General features: G+C 38.8%; 1 protein-coding gene across 1 annotated transcript; it reads right to left on the reverse strand.

Moving 5' to 3' along the window:
• Window positions 1–2,150: 2,150 nt before the first annotated feature.
• LOC134293332 (long-chain-fatty-acid--CoA ligase ACSBG2-like) lies at window positions 2,151–13,706 on the reverse strand (the record flags this gene model as incomplete). Its single annotated transcript, XM_062960617.1, is given in 12 exon segments — window positions 2,151–2,329; window positions 5,935–6,181; window positions 6,257–6,396; window positions 6,593–6,810; window positions 7,968–8,201; window positions 8,680–8,861; window positions 10,419–10,598; window positions 10,697–10,846; window positions 12,408–12,488; window positions 12,587–12,707; window positions 13,146–13,234; window positions 13,459–13,706. Coding segments are annotated over 12 exon segments (1,967 nt in total), but the record flags the coding sequence as incomplete, so codon positions are not given.
• Between the last annotated feature and the right edge of the window lie 1,254 nt (window positions 13,707–14,960).

Here is a 14,960-nt window from a genome sequence, read left to right on the forward strand (position 1 = left end):
CACACATTGGTCATAATAATAATAATAATGATAATAATAATAATAATGCAACAACAATACTGAAATACATTGCAATAACATTTCAATAATGATAATAATTCAGTAATAATAATATTGAAATTATAATAATGCAACAACAATAATATTGTAATAATAATAATAATTCCGGCCATGAAAGCCTTCAATGACACAATAATAATAATAATAATATTGCAATATTAATAATATAATTGAAATAATATTGCAACAATATTGAAATAATGACGATAATGCAACAATAATTCAATAATATTGCAAAAATAATATTGCAATAATAATAATAATAATGCACAGAGACGCTCGGAGCCGTTCAGATATTTATTATTATTATCAAAGAGTCATCCCAACAGATTGGATCTTCATCTCAAACACGACATTTAATTTAATTTAATTTCATATATATTTCTGCTCTTCATATCATAACATTATTGATTCATTTGCTGCAAGACAAGACATCAAAAAATGACATTTTCCTCCTTGATTATTTTTTCATTTACTATTTGGCCACCTCCATATTATTATTAATTATAATGCGATATAATACAAAAATAATTAGAAATGTAACAGCCGTTTGTAGCTTAGATTTTTCTCTCCATTTCCTATATATATATATATAATTTTTTACAGCAAATAAGAGGGAAAAAATCTGGAAGTCAACACGCCGGTGCTCGTGCGAAGTTCCTCGCACGAGGACGGACACTCGTGCACACTCGTGTGAGGACGGACACCAATGCGGACACTCGTGCGAGGGCGGACACTCATGCGAACACTCGTGCGAACACTCGTGCGAACACTCGTGCGAGGACGGACACTAATGCGGACACTCGTGCGAGAGCGGGCACTCGTGTGAGGGAGGACACTCATGCGAACACTCGTGCGAACACTTGTGAGAGGACGGACACTAATTTGGACACTCGTGCGAGGACAGACACTTGTGCGGACACTCGTGCGAACACTCGTGCGAGGACGGACACTAATGCGGACACTCGTGCGAGAGCGGGCACTCGTGCGAGGGAGGACACTCATGCAAACACTCACGTGGGGGCGGACACTTACATGAACACTCGTGCGAGGGCAAGCACTCGTGCGAGCAAAGGCGAAAAACACAGCACAGAAATGAAGTCAACCAAACCCTCTTCCTATCTGGTCCCATATATATTGCGGGTTTGTCCTAGTGAAAATCCGTGCAAATTTCTTTGCACGAGTAAAACTCACGAAACATTTCCGAACAGGACAAAGAAAAATACGAGAGAGAGAGAGAGAACAGAATCACATGGAAAAATATGAGAGAGAGAACAGAGTTACGAGTGCAAAGGTCTTTGCACGAGGGCGGAGACTCGTGCGAGGGCTTCCGTGCGAACGTAAACAAGAAACAAGGCACAGAAACTCAGGAACGAAAATTCACTCGTGCAAATACTCACACGAGGAAAACTCACTCATGCAAACACATGAAAAAGACTCACTTGTGCAAACACATGAGAAAAACTCACTCGTGCAAATACTCACACAAGGAAAACTCACTCGTGAAAAGACACACACGAGGAAAACTCACTCGTGAAAACACTCATAAGGAAAACTCACTTGTGCAAATTCTCACACAAGGAAAACGCATGAAAACACTCGCATGAGGAAAACTCACTTGTGCAAATATTCACATGAAAACTCACTTGTGAAAACTCACTCATGCAAATACTCACACGAGGAAAACTCACTTGTGAAAACACTCCCATGAGGAAAACTCACTCGTGCAAATATTCACACGAGGAAAACTCACTTGTGAAAACACTCACACGAGGAAAACTCACGAGGACCAAAAAAAATCCACAAAGAAGAATCCAGACACAAGGTGAGAGTGCACCAGTGCTTGTGCAAAGCTTTTCACACTCGTGCAAACACTCGTGCGAGGAGCAAGAAACGTCGCACGGGAAATACAGAAAACACCAAACTCCCTTCCGGTCCAATTTTTCACGAGTGAGTTGTTTTGCCCGACGTTATTTTCCGTGTTTTCACCTCTCGCACGAGGAAAATTCACGAGGACCCCGAAAAACCCTGAAACGAATGGATTGCGGACATCACAACAGACGTGAAAAAGGTGGAGATCGGAAGAGAAAGAGAGAGCAGGCCTTTTATTGAAACCTCGATGGAGGAGGAGGAGGAAGAGGAAGGAGGAAAACGGTCGTGAAAAACGAGGAGGAGGAGGATCCGTCTGTGCATCATTCGCGGTACATGCGGTCGATCTGCTCCTTGTACATTTGCATCACCGTCGGGCGTTTCAGCTTCATGGTCGGACCTGGACACGGGAAACAACAACAACAATAATAATAATAATAAATATGGATGATATAGGAGTCACAACAACAACAATAATAATAACAATAATAACAATAAATATGGATGATATAGGAGTCACAACAACAATAATAATAATAATAAATATGGATGATATAGGAGTCACAACAACAACAATAATAATAATAAATATGGATGATATAGGAGTCACAACAATAATAATAATAATAAATATGGATGATATAGGAGTCACAACAATAATAATAATAATAAATATGGATGATATAGGAGTCACAACAACAATAATAATAATAATAATAATAAATATGGATGATATAGGAGTCACAACAACAACAATAATAATAATAAATATGGATGATATAGGAGTCACAACAACAACAATAATAATAATAATAAATATGGATGATATAGGAGTCACAACAATAATAATAATAATAAATATGGATGATATAGGAGTCACAACAATAATAATAATAATAAATATGGATGATATAGGAGTCACAACAATAATAATAATAATAAATATGGATGATATAGGAGTCACAACAATAATAATAATAATAAATATGGATGATATAGGAGTCACAACAATAATAATAATAATAAATATGGATGATATAGGAGTCACAACAATAATAATAATAATAAATATGGATGATATAGGAGTCACAACAACAACAACAACAATAATAATAAGTAATATGGATGATATAGGAGTCACAACAACAACAATAATAATAATAATAAATATGGATGATATAGGAGTCACAACAACAATAATATTATTTACTATTATCCTTATATAATAAGGGACTACACCGACGATCTGGCCATCGCAGTCCATGGTGAGTATATTTATTTCGAATTCTGCTGCTCACCCAGCTCCCCTCCGGCCACGGAGAAGTCCTTCTCTGACCTATTATTATATTATTTACTATTATCCTTATATTATAAGGGACTACACCGATGATCTGGCCATCGCAGCCCGTGATGAGTATATTTATTACCTATTATTATATTATTTACTATTATCATTATATAATAAGGGACTACACCGACGATCTGGCCATCGCAGCCCGTGATGAGTATATTTATTACCTATTATTATATTATTTACTATTATCATTATATTATAGGGGAATACACCGACGATCTGGCCATCACAGCCCGTGATGAGTATACTTATTACCTATTATTATATTATTTATTATTATCATTATATAATAAGGGACTACACCGACGATCTGGCCATCGCAGCCTGTGATGAGTATACTTATTACCTATTATTATATTATTTACTATTATCATTATATAATAAGGGACTACACCGACGATCTGGCCATCGCAGCCCGTGATAAGTATATTTATTACCTATTATTATATTACTTACTATTATCATTATATAATAAGGGACTACACCGACGATCTGGCCATCGCAGCCTGTGATGAGTATACTTATTACCTATTATTATATTATTTACTATTATCATTATATAATAAGGGACTACACCGACGATCTGGCCATCGCAGCCCGTGATAAGTATATTTATTACCTATTATTATATTACTTACTATTATCATTATATAATAAGGGACTACACCGACGATCTGGCCATCGCAGCCTGTGATGAGTATACTTATTACCTATTATTATATTATTTACTATTATCATTATATAATAAGGGACTACACCGACGATCTGGCCATCGCAGCCCGTGATAAGTATATTTATTACCTATTATTATATTACTTACTATTATCATTATATAATAAGGGACTACACCGACGATCTGGCCATTGCAGTCCATGGTGAGTATATTTATTTCGAATTCTTCTGCTCACCCAGCTCCCCTCCGGCCACGGAGAAGTCCTTCTCTGACCTATTATTATATTATTTACTATTATCATTATATAATAAGGGACTACACCGACGATCTGGCCATCGCAGTCCATGGTGAGTATATTTATTTCGAATTCTGCTGCTCACCCAGCTCCCCTCCGGCCATGAAGAAGTCCTTCTCAGACCTATTATTATATTACTTACTATTATCCTTATATTATAAGGGACTACATCGACGATCTGGCCATTGCAGTCCATGGTGAGTATATTTATTTCGAATTCTTCTGCTCACCCAGCTTCCCTCCGGCCACGGAGAAGTCCTTCTCTGACCTATTATTATATTATTTACTATTATCCTTATATTATAAGGGACTACACCGACGATCTGGCCATCGCAGCCCGTGATGAGTATATTTATTGCCTATTATTATATTATTTACTATTATCATTATATAATAAGGGACTACACCGACGATCTCGCCATCGCAGCCTGTGATGAGTATACTTATTACCTATTATTATATTATTTACTATTATCATTATATAATAAGGGACTACACCGACGATCTGGCCATCGCAGCCTGTGATGAGTATACTTATTACCTATTATTATATTATTTACTATTATCATTATATAATAAGGGACTACACCGACGATCTGGCCATCGCAGCCCGTGATAAGTATATTTATTACCTATTATTATATTACTTACTATTATCATTATATAATAAGGGACTACACCGACGATCTGGCCATTGCAGTCCATGGTGAGTATATTTATTTCGAATTCTTCTGCTCACCCAGCTCCCCTCCGGCCACGGAGAAGTCCTTCTCTGACCTATTATTATATTACTTACTATTATCATTATATAATAAGGGACTACACCGACGATCTGGCCATCGCAGTCCATGGTGAGTATATTTATTTCGAATTCTGCTGCTCACCCAGCTCCCCTCCGGCCATGAAGAAGTCCTTCTCAGACCTATTATTATATTACTTACTATTATCCTTATATTATAAGGGACTACATCGACGATCTGGCCATTGCAGTCCATGGTGAGTATATTTATTTCGAATTCTTCTGCTCACCCAGCTTCCCTCCGGCCACGGAGAAGTCCTTCTCTGACCTATTATTATATTATTTACTATTATCCTTATATTATAAGGGACTACACCGACGATCTGGCCATCGCAGCCCGTGATGAGTATATTTATTGCCTATTATTATATTATTTACTATTATCATTATATAATAAGGGACTACACCGACGATCTCGCCATCGCAGCCTGTGATGAGTATACTTATTACCTATTATTATATTATTTACTATTATCATTATATAATAAGGGACTACACCGACGATCTGGCCATCGCAGCCTGTGATGAGTATACTTATTACCTATTATTATATTATTTACTATTATCATTATATAATAAGGGACTACACCGACGATCTGGCCATCGCAGCCCGTGATAAGTATATTTATTACCTATTATTATATTACTTACTATTATCATTATATAATAAGGGACTATACCGACGATCTGGCCATTGCAGTCCATGGTGAGTATATTTATTTCGAATTCTTCTGCTCACCCAGCTCCCCTCCGGCCACGGAGAAGTCCTTCTCTGACCTATTATTATATTACTTACTATTATCATTATATAATAAGGGACTACACCGACGATCTGGCCATCGCAGTCCATGGTGAGTATATTTATTTCGAATTCTGCTGCTCACCCAGTTCTCCTCCGGCCACGGAGAAGTCCTTCTCGAGGAGGGTCCACTTCTGGACCTTCTGGGCGTTGGAGAGGGCCCGCTTGTTGACGGCCGAGATGCCCTTCTGGATGGCCGCGTAGACCAGTGGGTCGCGGAGCATCACCACCTCCGAGACGCGGGTGGCCCGGCTGCCCAGCTGGCGACAGAACTCCACCGCCTCCGGCGTCATCGTGTCCTCCGGCTCCCCCGAGTCCAGGTTCACCGTGCACTAGGGACACCAGGAAGACCTCAGCCACCGAGTCCGGCCCGGCGGCCACTCCACCCCAGCGGTCACTCCACCTACCTTGATGGTGAGCAGCATGGAGAGGAACTTGGCCCGGTCGCCCAGCAGCATGGCGTTGCTCAGGATCGGCACCGCCTCCTTCACCGCGTCCTCAATCGGCACCGGAGCCACGTTCTCCCCACCCGCCGTGATGATCAGCTCTGGAAAAAATTGGAAAAAAATTGGAAAAAATTTGGAAAAAATTTGGAAAAAATTGGAAAAAAATTGGAAAAAAATTGGAAAAAAATTGGAAAAAAATTGGAAAAAAATTGGAAAAAAATTGGAAAAAATTGGAAAAAATTGGAAAAAAATTGGAAAAAAAATTGGGAAAAAAAATAGAAAAAAGGGGAAAAGAACCTTTGATCCTTCCGGTGATGTAGAGGAAGCCGTCTTGGTCTTCCTTGCCGAGGTCTCCCGAGTGGAGCCACCCGTCCTGGTCAATGGTCTCCTTGGTCTTCTCCTCCATGTTGAGGTAGCCCATGAACACGTGCCGCCCAAAGAAACACACCTCGCCCACTCCGTCCTCGCCCTTGCGGTGCAGGCGCGTCCGGCAGCCCACCATCGTCTTCCCACAGCTGCAGAATCAGGGTGATTATTATCATTATTACTATTATTATTATTATTATTGAATATAAAATAATCATATTATAATACTATAATACAAAATATAATATAATGCATATACGTTTACCGGAGGCTCATTCACATAAATAATAATAATAATAATAATAATAATAATAATGTGCCAAAAGATCTCAGCCGGCATTTGGAAACCATAGACATTGACAAAATCACGATCTGCCAACTGCAAAAGGCCACCCGACTGGGATCTGCAGCATCATCCGAAAATACATCACACAGTCCTAGACACTTGGGAAGTGTTCGACTTGGGATTTTGCGAAACGAAATCCAGCATGTCTATCTTGTTTGCTGTGTCATAAAATATAATAATAATAATAATAATAATAATAATAATAATAATAATAATAATAATACATCACACAGTCCTAGACACTTGGGAAGTGATCGACTTGTGGTTTTGTGATACGAAATCTGGCATGTCTATCTTGTTTGCTGTGTCATAAAATAATAGTAATAATTGTTGTGCCAGCTGTCAGCTCTACTTTGTAGTGCGGTTTTCTTGTACTGATTCTTTGTCTGCTGTGCTTTGGGGAGTTTATATAATAATAATAATAATAATAATAATAATAATAATAATAATAATAATAATAATACACTTGGGAAGTGTTCGACTTGTGGTTTTGTGATACGAAATCTGGCATGTCTATCTTGTTTGCTGTGTCATAAAATAATAGTAATAATTGTTGTGCCAGCTGTCAGCTCTACTTTGTAGTGCGGTTTTCTTGTACTGATTCTTTGTCTGCTGTGCTTTGAGGAGTTTCACACAGTCCTAGACACTTGGGAAGTGTTTGACTTGTGGTTTTGTGATATGAAATCCAGCATGTCTATCTTGTTTGCTGTGTCATAAAATAATAGTAATAATTGTTGTGCCAGCTGTCAGCTCTACTTTGTAGTGCGGTTTTCTTGTACTGATTCTTTGTCTGCTGTGCTTTGAGGAGTTTCACACAGTCCTAGACACTTGGGAAGTGTTTGACTTGAGGTTTTGTGATATGAAATCCAGCATGTCTATCTTGTTTGCTGTGTCATAAAATAATAGTAATAATTGTTGTGCCAGCTGTCAGCTCTACTTTGTAGTGCGGTTTTCTTGTACCTGGTGATGCGGCAGGATCCTGCGTGGGAGACGGTGTGTGGCCCGGTGCTCTCGCTCATGCCGAAGAGCTCGTAGACGGGGATGTCGAGACTGAGGAAGTACTCCAGCGTCTCCCGAGCAATCGGCGCCGCAGCCGTGTAGCAGCGAGTGCAGCGGTCCAGGCCCAGCGCCTTGCGCACCTTCGCAAAGACCAGCGCCCGCGCCAGGCGGAAACTCACAGGCTCCTCCGGGTGGCTGCCAGCCAAGAAGAAGAGGAAATAATAAATAATGATCATAAAATAAGAGTCATATTTAAATAATATTTAAAATAATATATAATATGAAATAAAATACATATAATAATGTAAAATAATAATAAAAATAATATTTAAAATAATATATAATATGAAATAAAATACATAACATAATGCATAATGTATAAGTATTGCAAAGGTAATGCAAATAATAATATGAAATAAGAATAATTTAAAATAATATATACTGTAATATGAAATAAAATACATAACAATAGAACACGAAAATATATAATAACATGAAATAATAAAAATAATATGAAAATAATAAAAATAAAATAATAATAATAATAAAATAATACATTAGAATATACAACAGTGCAAAGGCAATGCAAAAGTAATGCAAAGTAGGTGCAAAGTATAGTAGTTGTAATAATAATAATACTAATAATAATAATAATACGAATGGTGTTGGGTACCCTTCCATGCGCTTGAGGTTGACCTCGAGTCCGACGGCCTTGGCCCAGGCGGCGAGTCGGCGCTTGAGGGCGGAGTTCTTGGCCCCCACGGCCTTCATGCGCTCCTGCATCTTCTCCCACACGCGAGGCACGCCCAGGAAGGCCGTCGGCTGCACCTCCCGAAGCGTCTCCACCAAGGAGCCCTAAGGCACACACACACACAGAGCAGGCAGGCAAGAATAAATATAATAATAATAAAAAAACAGTACAAGAAAACCGCACTACAAACTAGAGCAGAATCAGTACAAGAAAACCGCACTACAAACTAGAGCAGAATCAGTACAAGAAAACCGCACTACAAACTAGAGCAGAACCAGTACAAGAAAACCGCACTACAAACTAGAGCAGAATCGGTACAAGAAAACCGCACTACAAACTAGAGCAGAATCAGTACAAGAAAACCGCACTACAAATTAGAGCAGAATCAGTACAAGAAAACTGCACTACAAACTAGAGCAGAATCAGTACAAGAAAATTGCACTACAAACTAGAGCAGAATCGGCACAAGAAAACTGCACTACAAACTAGAGCAGAATCAGTACAAGAAAACCGCACTACAAATTAGAGCAGAATCAGTACAAGAAAACCGCACTACAAATTAGAGCAGAATCAGTACATGAAAACCGCACTACAAACTAGAGCAGAATCAGTACAAGAAAACCGCACTACAAACTAGAGCAGAATCAGTACAAGAAAACCGCACTACAAACTAGAGCAGAATCAGTACAAGAAAACCGCACTACAAACTAGAGCAGAATCAGTACAAGAAAACCGCACTACAAACTAGAGCAGAATCAGTACAAGAAAACCGCACTACAAACTAGAGCAGAATCAGTACAAGAAAACCGCACTACAAACTAGAGCAGAATCAGTACAAGAAAACCGCACTACAAACTAGAGCAGAATCAGTACAAGAAAACCGCACTACAAACTAGAGCAGAATCAGTACAAGAAAACCGCACTACAAACTAGAGCAGAATCAGTACAAGAAAACCGCACTACAAACTAGAGCAGAATCAGTACAAGAAAACCGCACTACAAACTAGAGCAGAATCAGTACAAGAAAACCGCACTACAAACTAGAGCAGAATCAGTACAAGAAAACCGCACTACAAACTAGAGCAGAATCAGTACAAGAAAACCGCACTACAAACTAGAGCAGAATCAGTACAAGAAAACCGCACTACAAACTAGAGCAGAATCAGTACAAGAAAACCGCACTACAAACTATCTTGTTTGCTGTGTCATAATAATAATAATAATAATAATAATAATAATAATAATAATAATAATAATAATAATATACATCACAGAGTCCTAGACACTTGGGAAGTCTTCGACTTGTGATTTTGTGATATGAAATCCAGCATGTCTATCTTGTTTGTATGTAATAATAATAATAATACATCACACAGTCCTAGACACTTGGGAAGTGTTCGACTTGTGATTTCGTGATACGAAACCCAGCATATCTACATTGTTTGCTGTGTCATACAATAAAATAATAAAATGGTGATAATAATAAATATGATAGCTATAAATATAAGAACTTTTATAAATATATAATAATAATAATAATAATAATAATAATAATAATAATAATAATTGCATCTGATGTACATGGATGACCTGAAGCTGTATGAGAAAACGGAAACTGAAATCCAGTTTCCGGGTCTTCCCGGAGGGAGGGGCGGGGTCACCTTGAGGGCGTCGGGCTGGGCGAAGGCGGTCTTGACGCCGAAGGTGAGTGGCAGCCAGATGTCAACCATTTGTGCAGCGATGTGGCTGAGTGGCAGGTAGCTGACCACCACCTCCTGCTTCTCGGCTGAGCCCCTGGTCAGCTCCACAAACTCCCCCGCCGCCTGCGCCGTCCACGTGATCTGCAACACGGAACCGGGAGGGGGAGGAGTCAGGACACAGGCCCCGCCCCCCGGCGGTGATGTCACGGGGGATTCCCCGGTTGAGTGACAGGACTCACGTTGTCGTGGCTGAGCATGACGCCCTTGGGGTCCCCGGTGGTGCCCGAGGTGTAGATGAGGGTGCAGCACTGGTTGGGAACCTGCGAGGAGATCACCACCTCCAGAACCTCCTCCGAGATGCCGCTGCCCAGGGACAGGAACTCAGACCACTGGAAACACATAATAATAATAATAATAATAATAATAATAATCGCATCTGATGTACATGGATGACCTGAAGCTGTATGGGAAAATGGAAACACATAATAATCATAATAATCGTATCTGATGTACATGGATGACTTGAAGCTGTATGGGAAAATGGAAACACATAATAATCCTAATAATCACATGTGATGTACATGGATGACTTGAAGCTGTATGGGAAAATGGAAACACATAATAATCATAATAATCGTATCTGATGTACATGGATGACCTGAAGCTGTATGGGAAAATGGAAACACATAATAATCATAATAATCGTATCTGATGTACATGGATGACCTGAAGCTGTATGGGAAAATGGAAACACATAATAATAATAATAATCGCATCTGATGTACATGGATGACCTGAAGCTGTATGGGAAAATGGAAACACATAATAATCCTAATAATCGCATGTGATGTACATGGATGACTTGAAGCTGTATGGGAAAATGGAAACACATAATAATCATAATAATCGCATGTGATGTACATGGATGACTTGAAGCTGTATGGGAAAATGGAAACACATAATAATCATAATAATCGCATGTGATGTACATGGATGACTTGAAGCTGTATGGGAAAATGGAAACACATAATAATCATAATAATCGCATGTGATGTACATGGATGACTTGAAGCTGTATGGGAAAATGGAAACACATAATAATCATAATAATCGCATGTGATGTACATGGATGACCTGAAGCTGTATGGGAAAATGGAAACACATAATAATCCTAATAATCGCATGTGATGTACATGGATGACTTGAAGCTGTATGGGAAAATGGAAACACATAATAATCCTAATAATCGCATGTGATGTACATGGATGACTTGAAGCTGTATGGGAAAATGGAAACACATAATAATCCTAATAATCGCATCTGATGTACATGGATGACCTGAAGCTGTATGGGAAAATGGAAACACATAATAATCCTAATAATCGCATCTGATGTACATGGATGACCTGAAGCTGTATGAGAAAACGGAAACTGAAATTCAGTCTCTGACCTACACTGTCCGAATTTTTAGCACTGATATCAGCATGGAGTTTGGTTTGGACAAATGTTCGACAGTCATTGAAAGTGAGGCATAAATCATTGAAAGTGAGGGCATAAATATGCCTAACGGCCAAACAATAAAGTGTAGAATAATAATAATGTATAATTATAAGATAAGGTATAATATTATATTATATTATATTATAATTATAATATATTATATATATGCGACAGAAATTGACACTGGAGTGTCAGTGGTGGAGGAAATGCAGAAATTGGCACCGGGGTGTCCGTGGTGGAGAAAATGCAGATATTGACACTGGGGTGTCCGTGGTGATGGAGGAAACACAGATATTGACACCGTGGTGTCAATAATGTATAATATTCCAAATAATATAATATTGTATAATAATAATGATAAATATAATGTATAACAACAAAAAATAATGTATAATAAATAATAATAATAATATAGTATTGTATAATAATAATAATAAAAAGAATACGCACGGAGTAGAGGTTGGGTCTTTTTTCCTTGGGGGGGTCTCCGTACTGGACGATGGCCTTCAGGAAGGGCAGCTTGCTCTTCACCTGCAACAAAAGCAAAAGCATGAATGAACGAATGAATGAATGAATGGATTGATGAATCCGTGAATGGAGAGCGAGCTCGTGAGCTGGGTCTGACTCACCTCGAGGATCTTCTGGAGCTGCTTGTCGTTCTCGACCACGATGATGTTGGCGCTGCAGTTCTCGGCCACGTACTGGCACGCCTCCGGGGAGTTCGTGGTGTAGATGCCCACCGCAAAGCCCCTGCCCAGGAAGGACGGAAAGAAAGAGTTACACCAGCAACACCGGGGTGTCCGTGGCGGAGAAAAAACAGAAATTGACACCGGGGTGTCCGTGGTGGAGGAAATGCAGAAATTGACACTGGGGTGTCCGTGGTGGAGGAAATGCAGAAATTGACACTGAGGTGTCAATGGTGGAGGAAGCACAGAAATTGGCACTGAGGTGTCAATGGTGGAGGAAATGCAGAAATTGACACTGGGGTGTCAATGGTGGAGGAAGCACAGAAATTGGCACTGGGGTGTCAATGGTGGAGGAAATGCAGAAATTGACACTGGGGTGTCAATGGTGGAGGAAGCACAGAAATTGGCACTGGGATGTCAATGGTGGAGGAAATGCAGAAATTGACACTGGGGTGTCCATGGTGGTGGAAATACAGAAAACCTAGGATAGAGTTTTTCTTACCCAGCAAGAATGGCTGCGATGTCAGAGATGAACCATTCGACCGAATTGAACCCCAAAATGCAGACGCCATGGAAACGGTCCAGGCCCAGCTGCAGGGAAAATAAACAACAACAACAACACTGTGTTTTGTGATTACATTATAAATATACATTATAAATATAATAATATTATATAGAAATATAATAAACATAATAAATATAATAATGTATTAATAGATATAATAATATGTATAATAAAGGCAATATGAAATAAATATAATAAATAATAATAAATACAATAATAATAATAATATCCTAGCTATAACGGTAGAGACCTTGAGGAAGCTTCGTGCGGCGAGTCGGCAGTGCTGGTAGTATTCGTCGAAGGTGAGAGTCTCCCAGCGTCCGTTGCGCTTGAAGGCCAAGGCCGGGAGGTCGCCGAACTGCCCGACGGCGCGGAGGAGGAGCTGGTGGACGGTCAGGGGCTCCTGGGCAGCCAGGCCGCTCTCTTCCATGCGCAGGCGCACCTGCCCGTCCCGCTTGGTGGTCCAGAGGCCCAGCAAGGGCGGAGCGCCCGCCCCACCTGAAACACAACACAGCTCAGCCCCTGAAACACAACGCCCCGGGGCAAGCATCAATGCATACAGCAACAAATACTAGAACAAGTCACAATAATAATAATAATAATAATAATAATAAACAGACAAAAAAACCAGTTCAAGAAAACCGCACTACAAACTAGAGCAGAATCGGTACAAGAAAACCGCACTACAAACTAGAGCAGAATCAGTACAAGAAAACCGCACTACAAACTAGAGCAGAATCGGTACAAGAAAACCGCACTACGAACTAGAGCAGAATCGGTACAAGAAAACCGCACTACAAACTAGTGCAGAATCGGTACAAGAAAACCGCACTACAAACTAGTGCAGAATCAGTACAAGAAAACCGCACTACAAACTAGAGCAGAATCGGTACAAGAAAACCGCACTACAAACTAGAGCAGAATCGGTACAAGAAAGCCACACTACAAACTAGTGCAGAATCAGTACAAGAAAACCGCACTACGAACTACAGCAGAATCAGTACAAGAAAACCGCACTACAAACTAGAGCAGAATCAGTACAAGAAAACCGCACTACAAACTAGAGCAGAATCAGTACAAGAAAACCGCACTACAAACTAGAGCAGAATCAGTACAAGAAAACCGCACTACAAACTAGAGCAGAATCAGTACAAGAAAACCGCACTACAAACTAGAGCAGAATCGGTACAAGAAAACCGCACTACAAACTAGAGCAGAATCAGTACAAGAAAACCGCACTACGAACTAGGGCAGAATCAGTACAAGAAAACCGCACTACAAACTAGAGCGGAGAGCTCTAATAAGGACACCACTCAGAATAATAATAAATAATTATAATAAATACAAAATAATAATAATAAATAAAAATAATCTTACTAATATACTTATATAATGTATATATATAATATTATATATTTTATTTTTTTATTATTCTGAGAGCTGTCGTTTATTTATTATTTAAATAATAAATAATAACGATAATACAAAATAATAATAAATAATAATCATATAATATTTAATAATAAAATACTAATATAATAACAATAAATATATAAATAATAAATATTAATATTCATCCTATAATATAATGATAATATTTAATAATAAATATAATACTAATAAATATAATAATAAATAAAATATAATACAAGGACAGCTCTCAGAATATTGAGAAATAATAATAAATAATGACTAAAACAAATGTAATAATAATAATAAATAATAGAGTGCTGCTGCCTCTGACCTTTTTTG

Source organism: Anolis carolinensis, unplaced genomic scaffold, assembly GCF_035594765.1.
Source record: "Anolis carolinensis isolate JA03-04 unplaced genomic scaffold, rAnoCar3.1.pri scaffold_7, whole genome shotgun sequence".
NCBI lineage: Eukaryota > Metazoa > Chordata > Lepidosauria > Squamata > Dactyloidae > Anolis > Anolis carolinensis.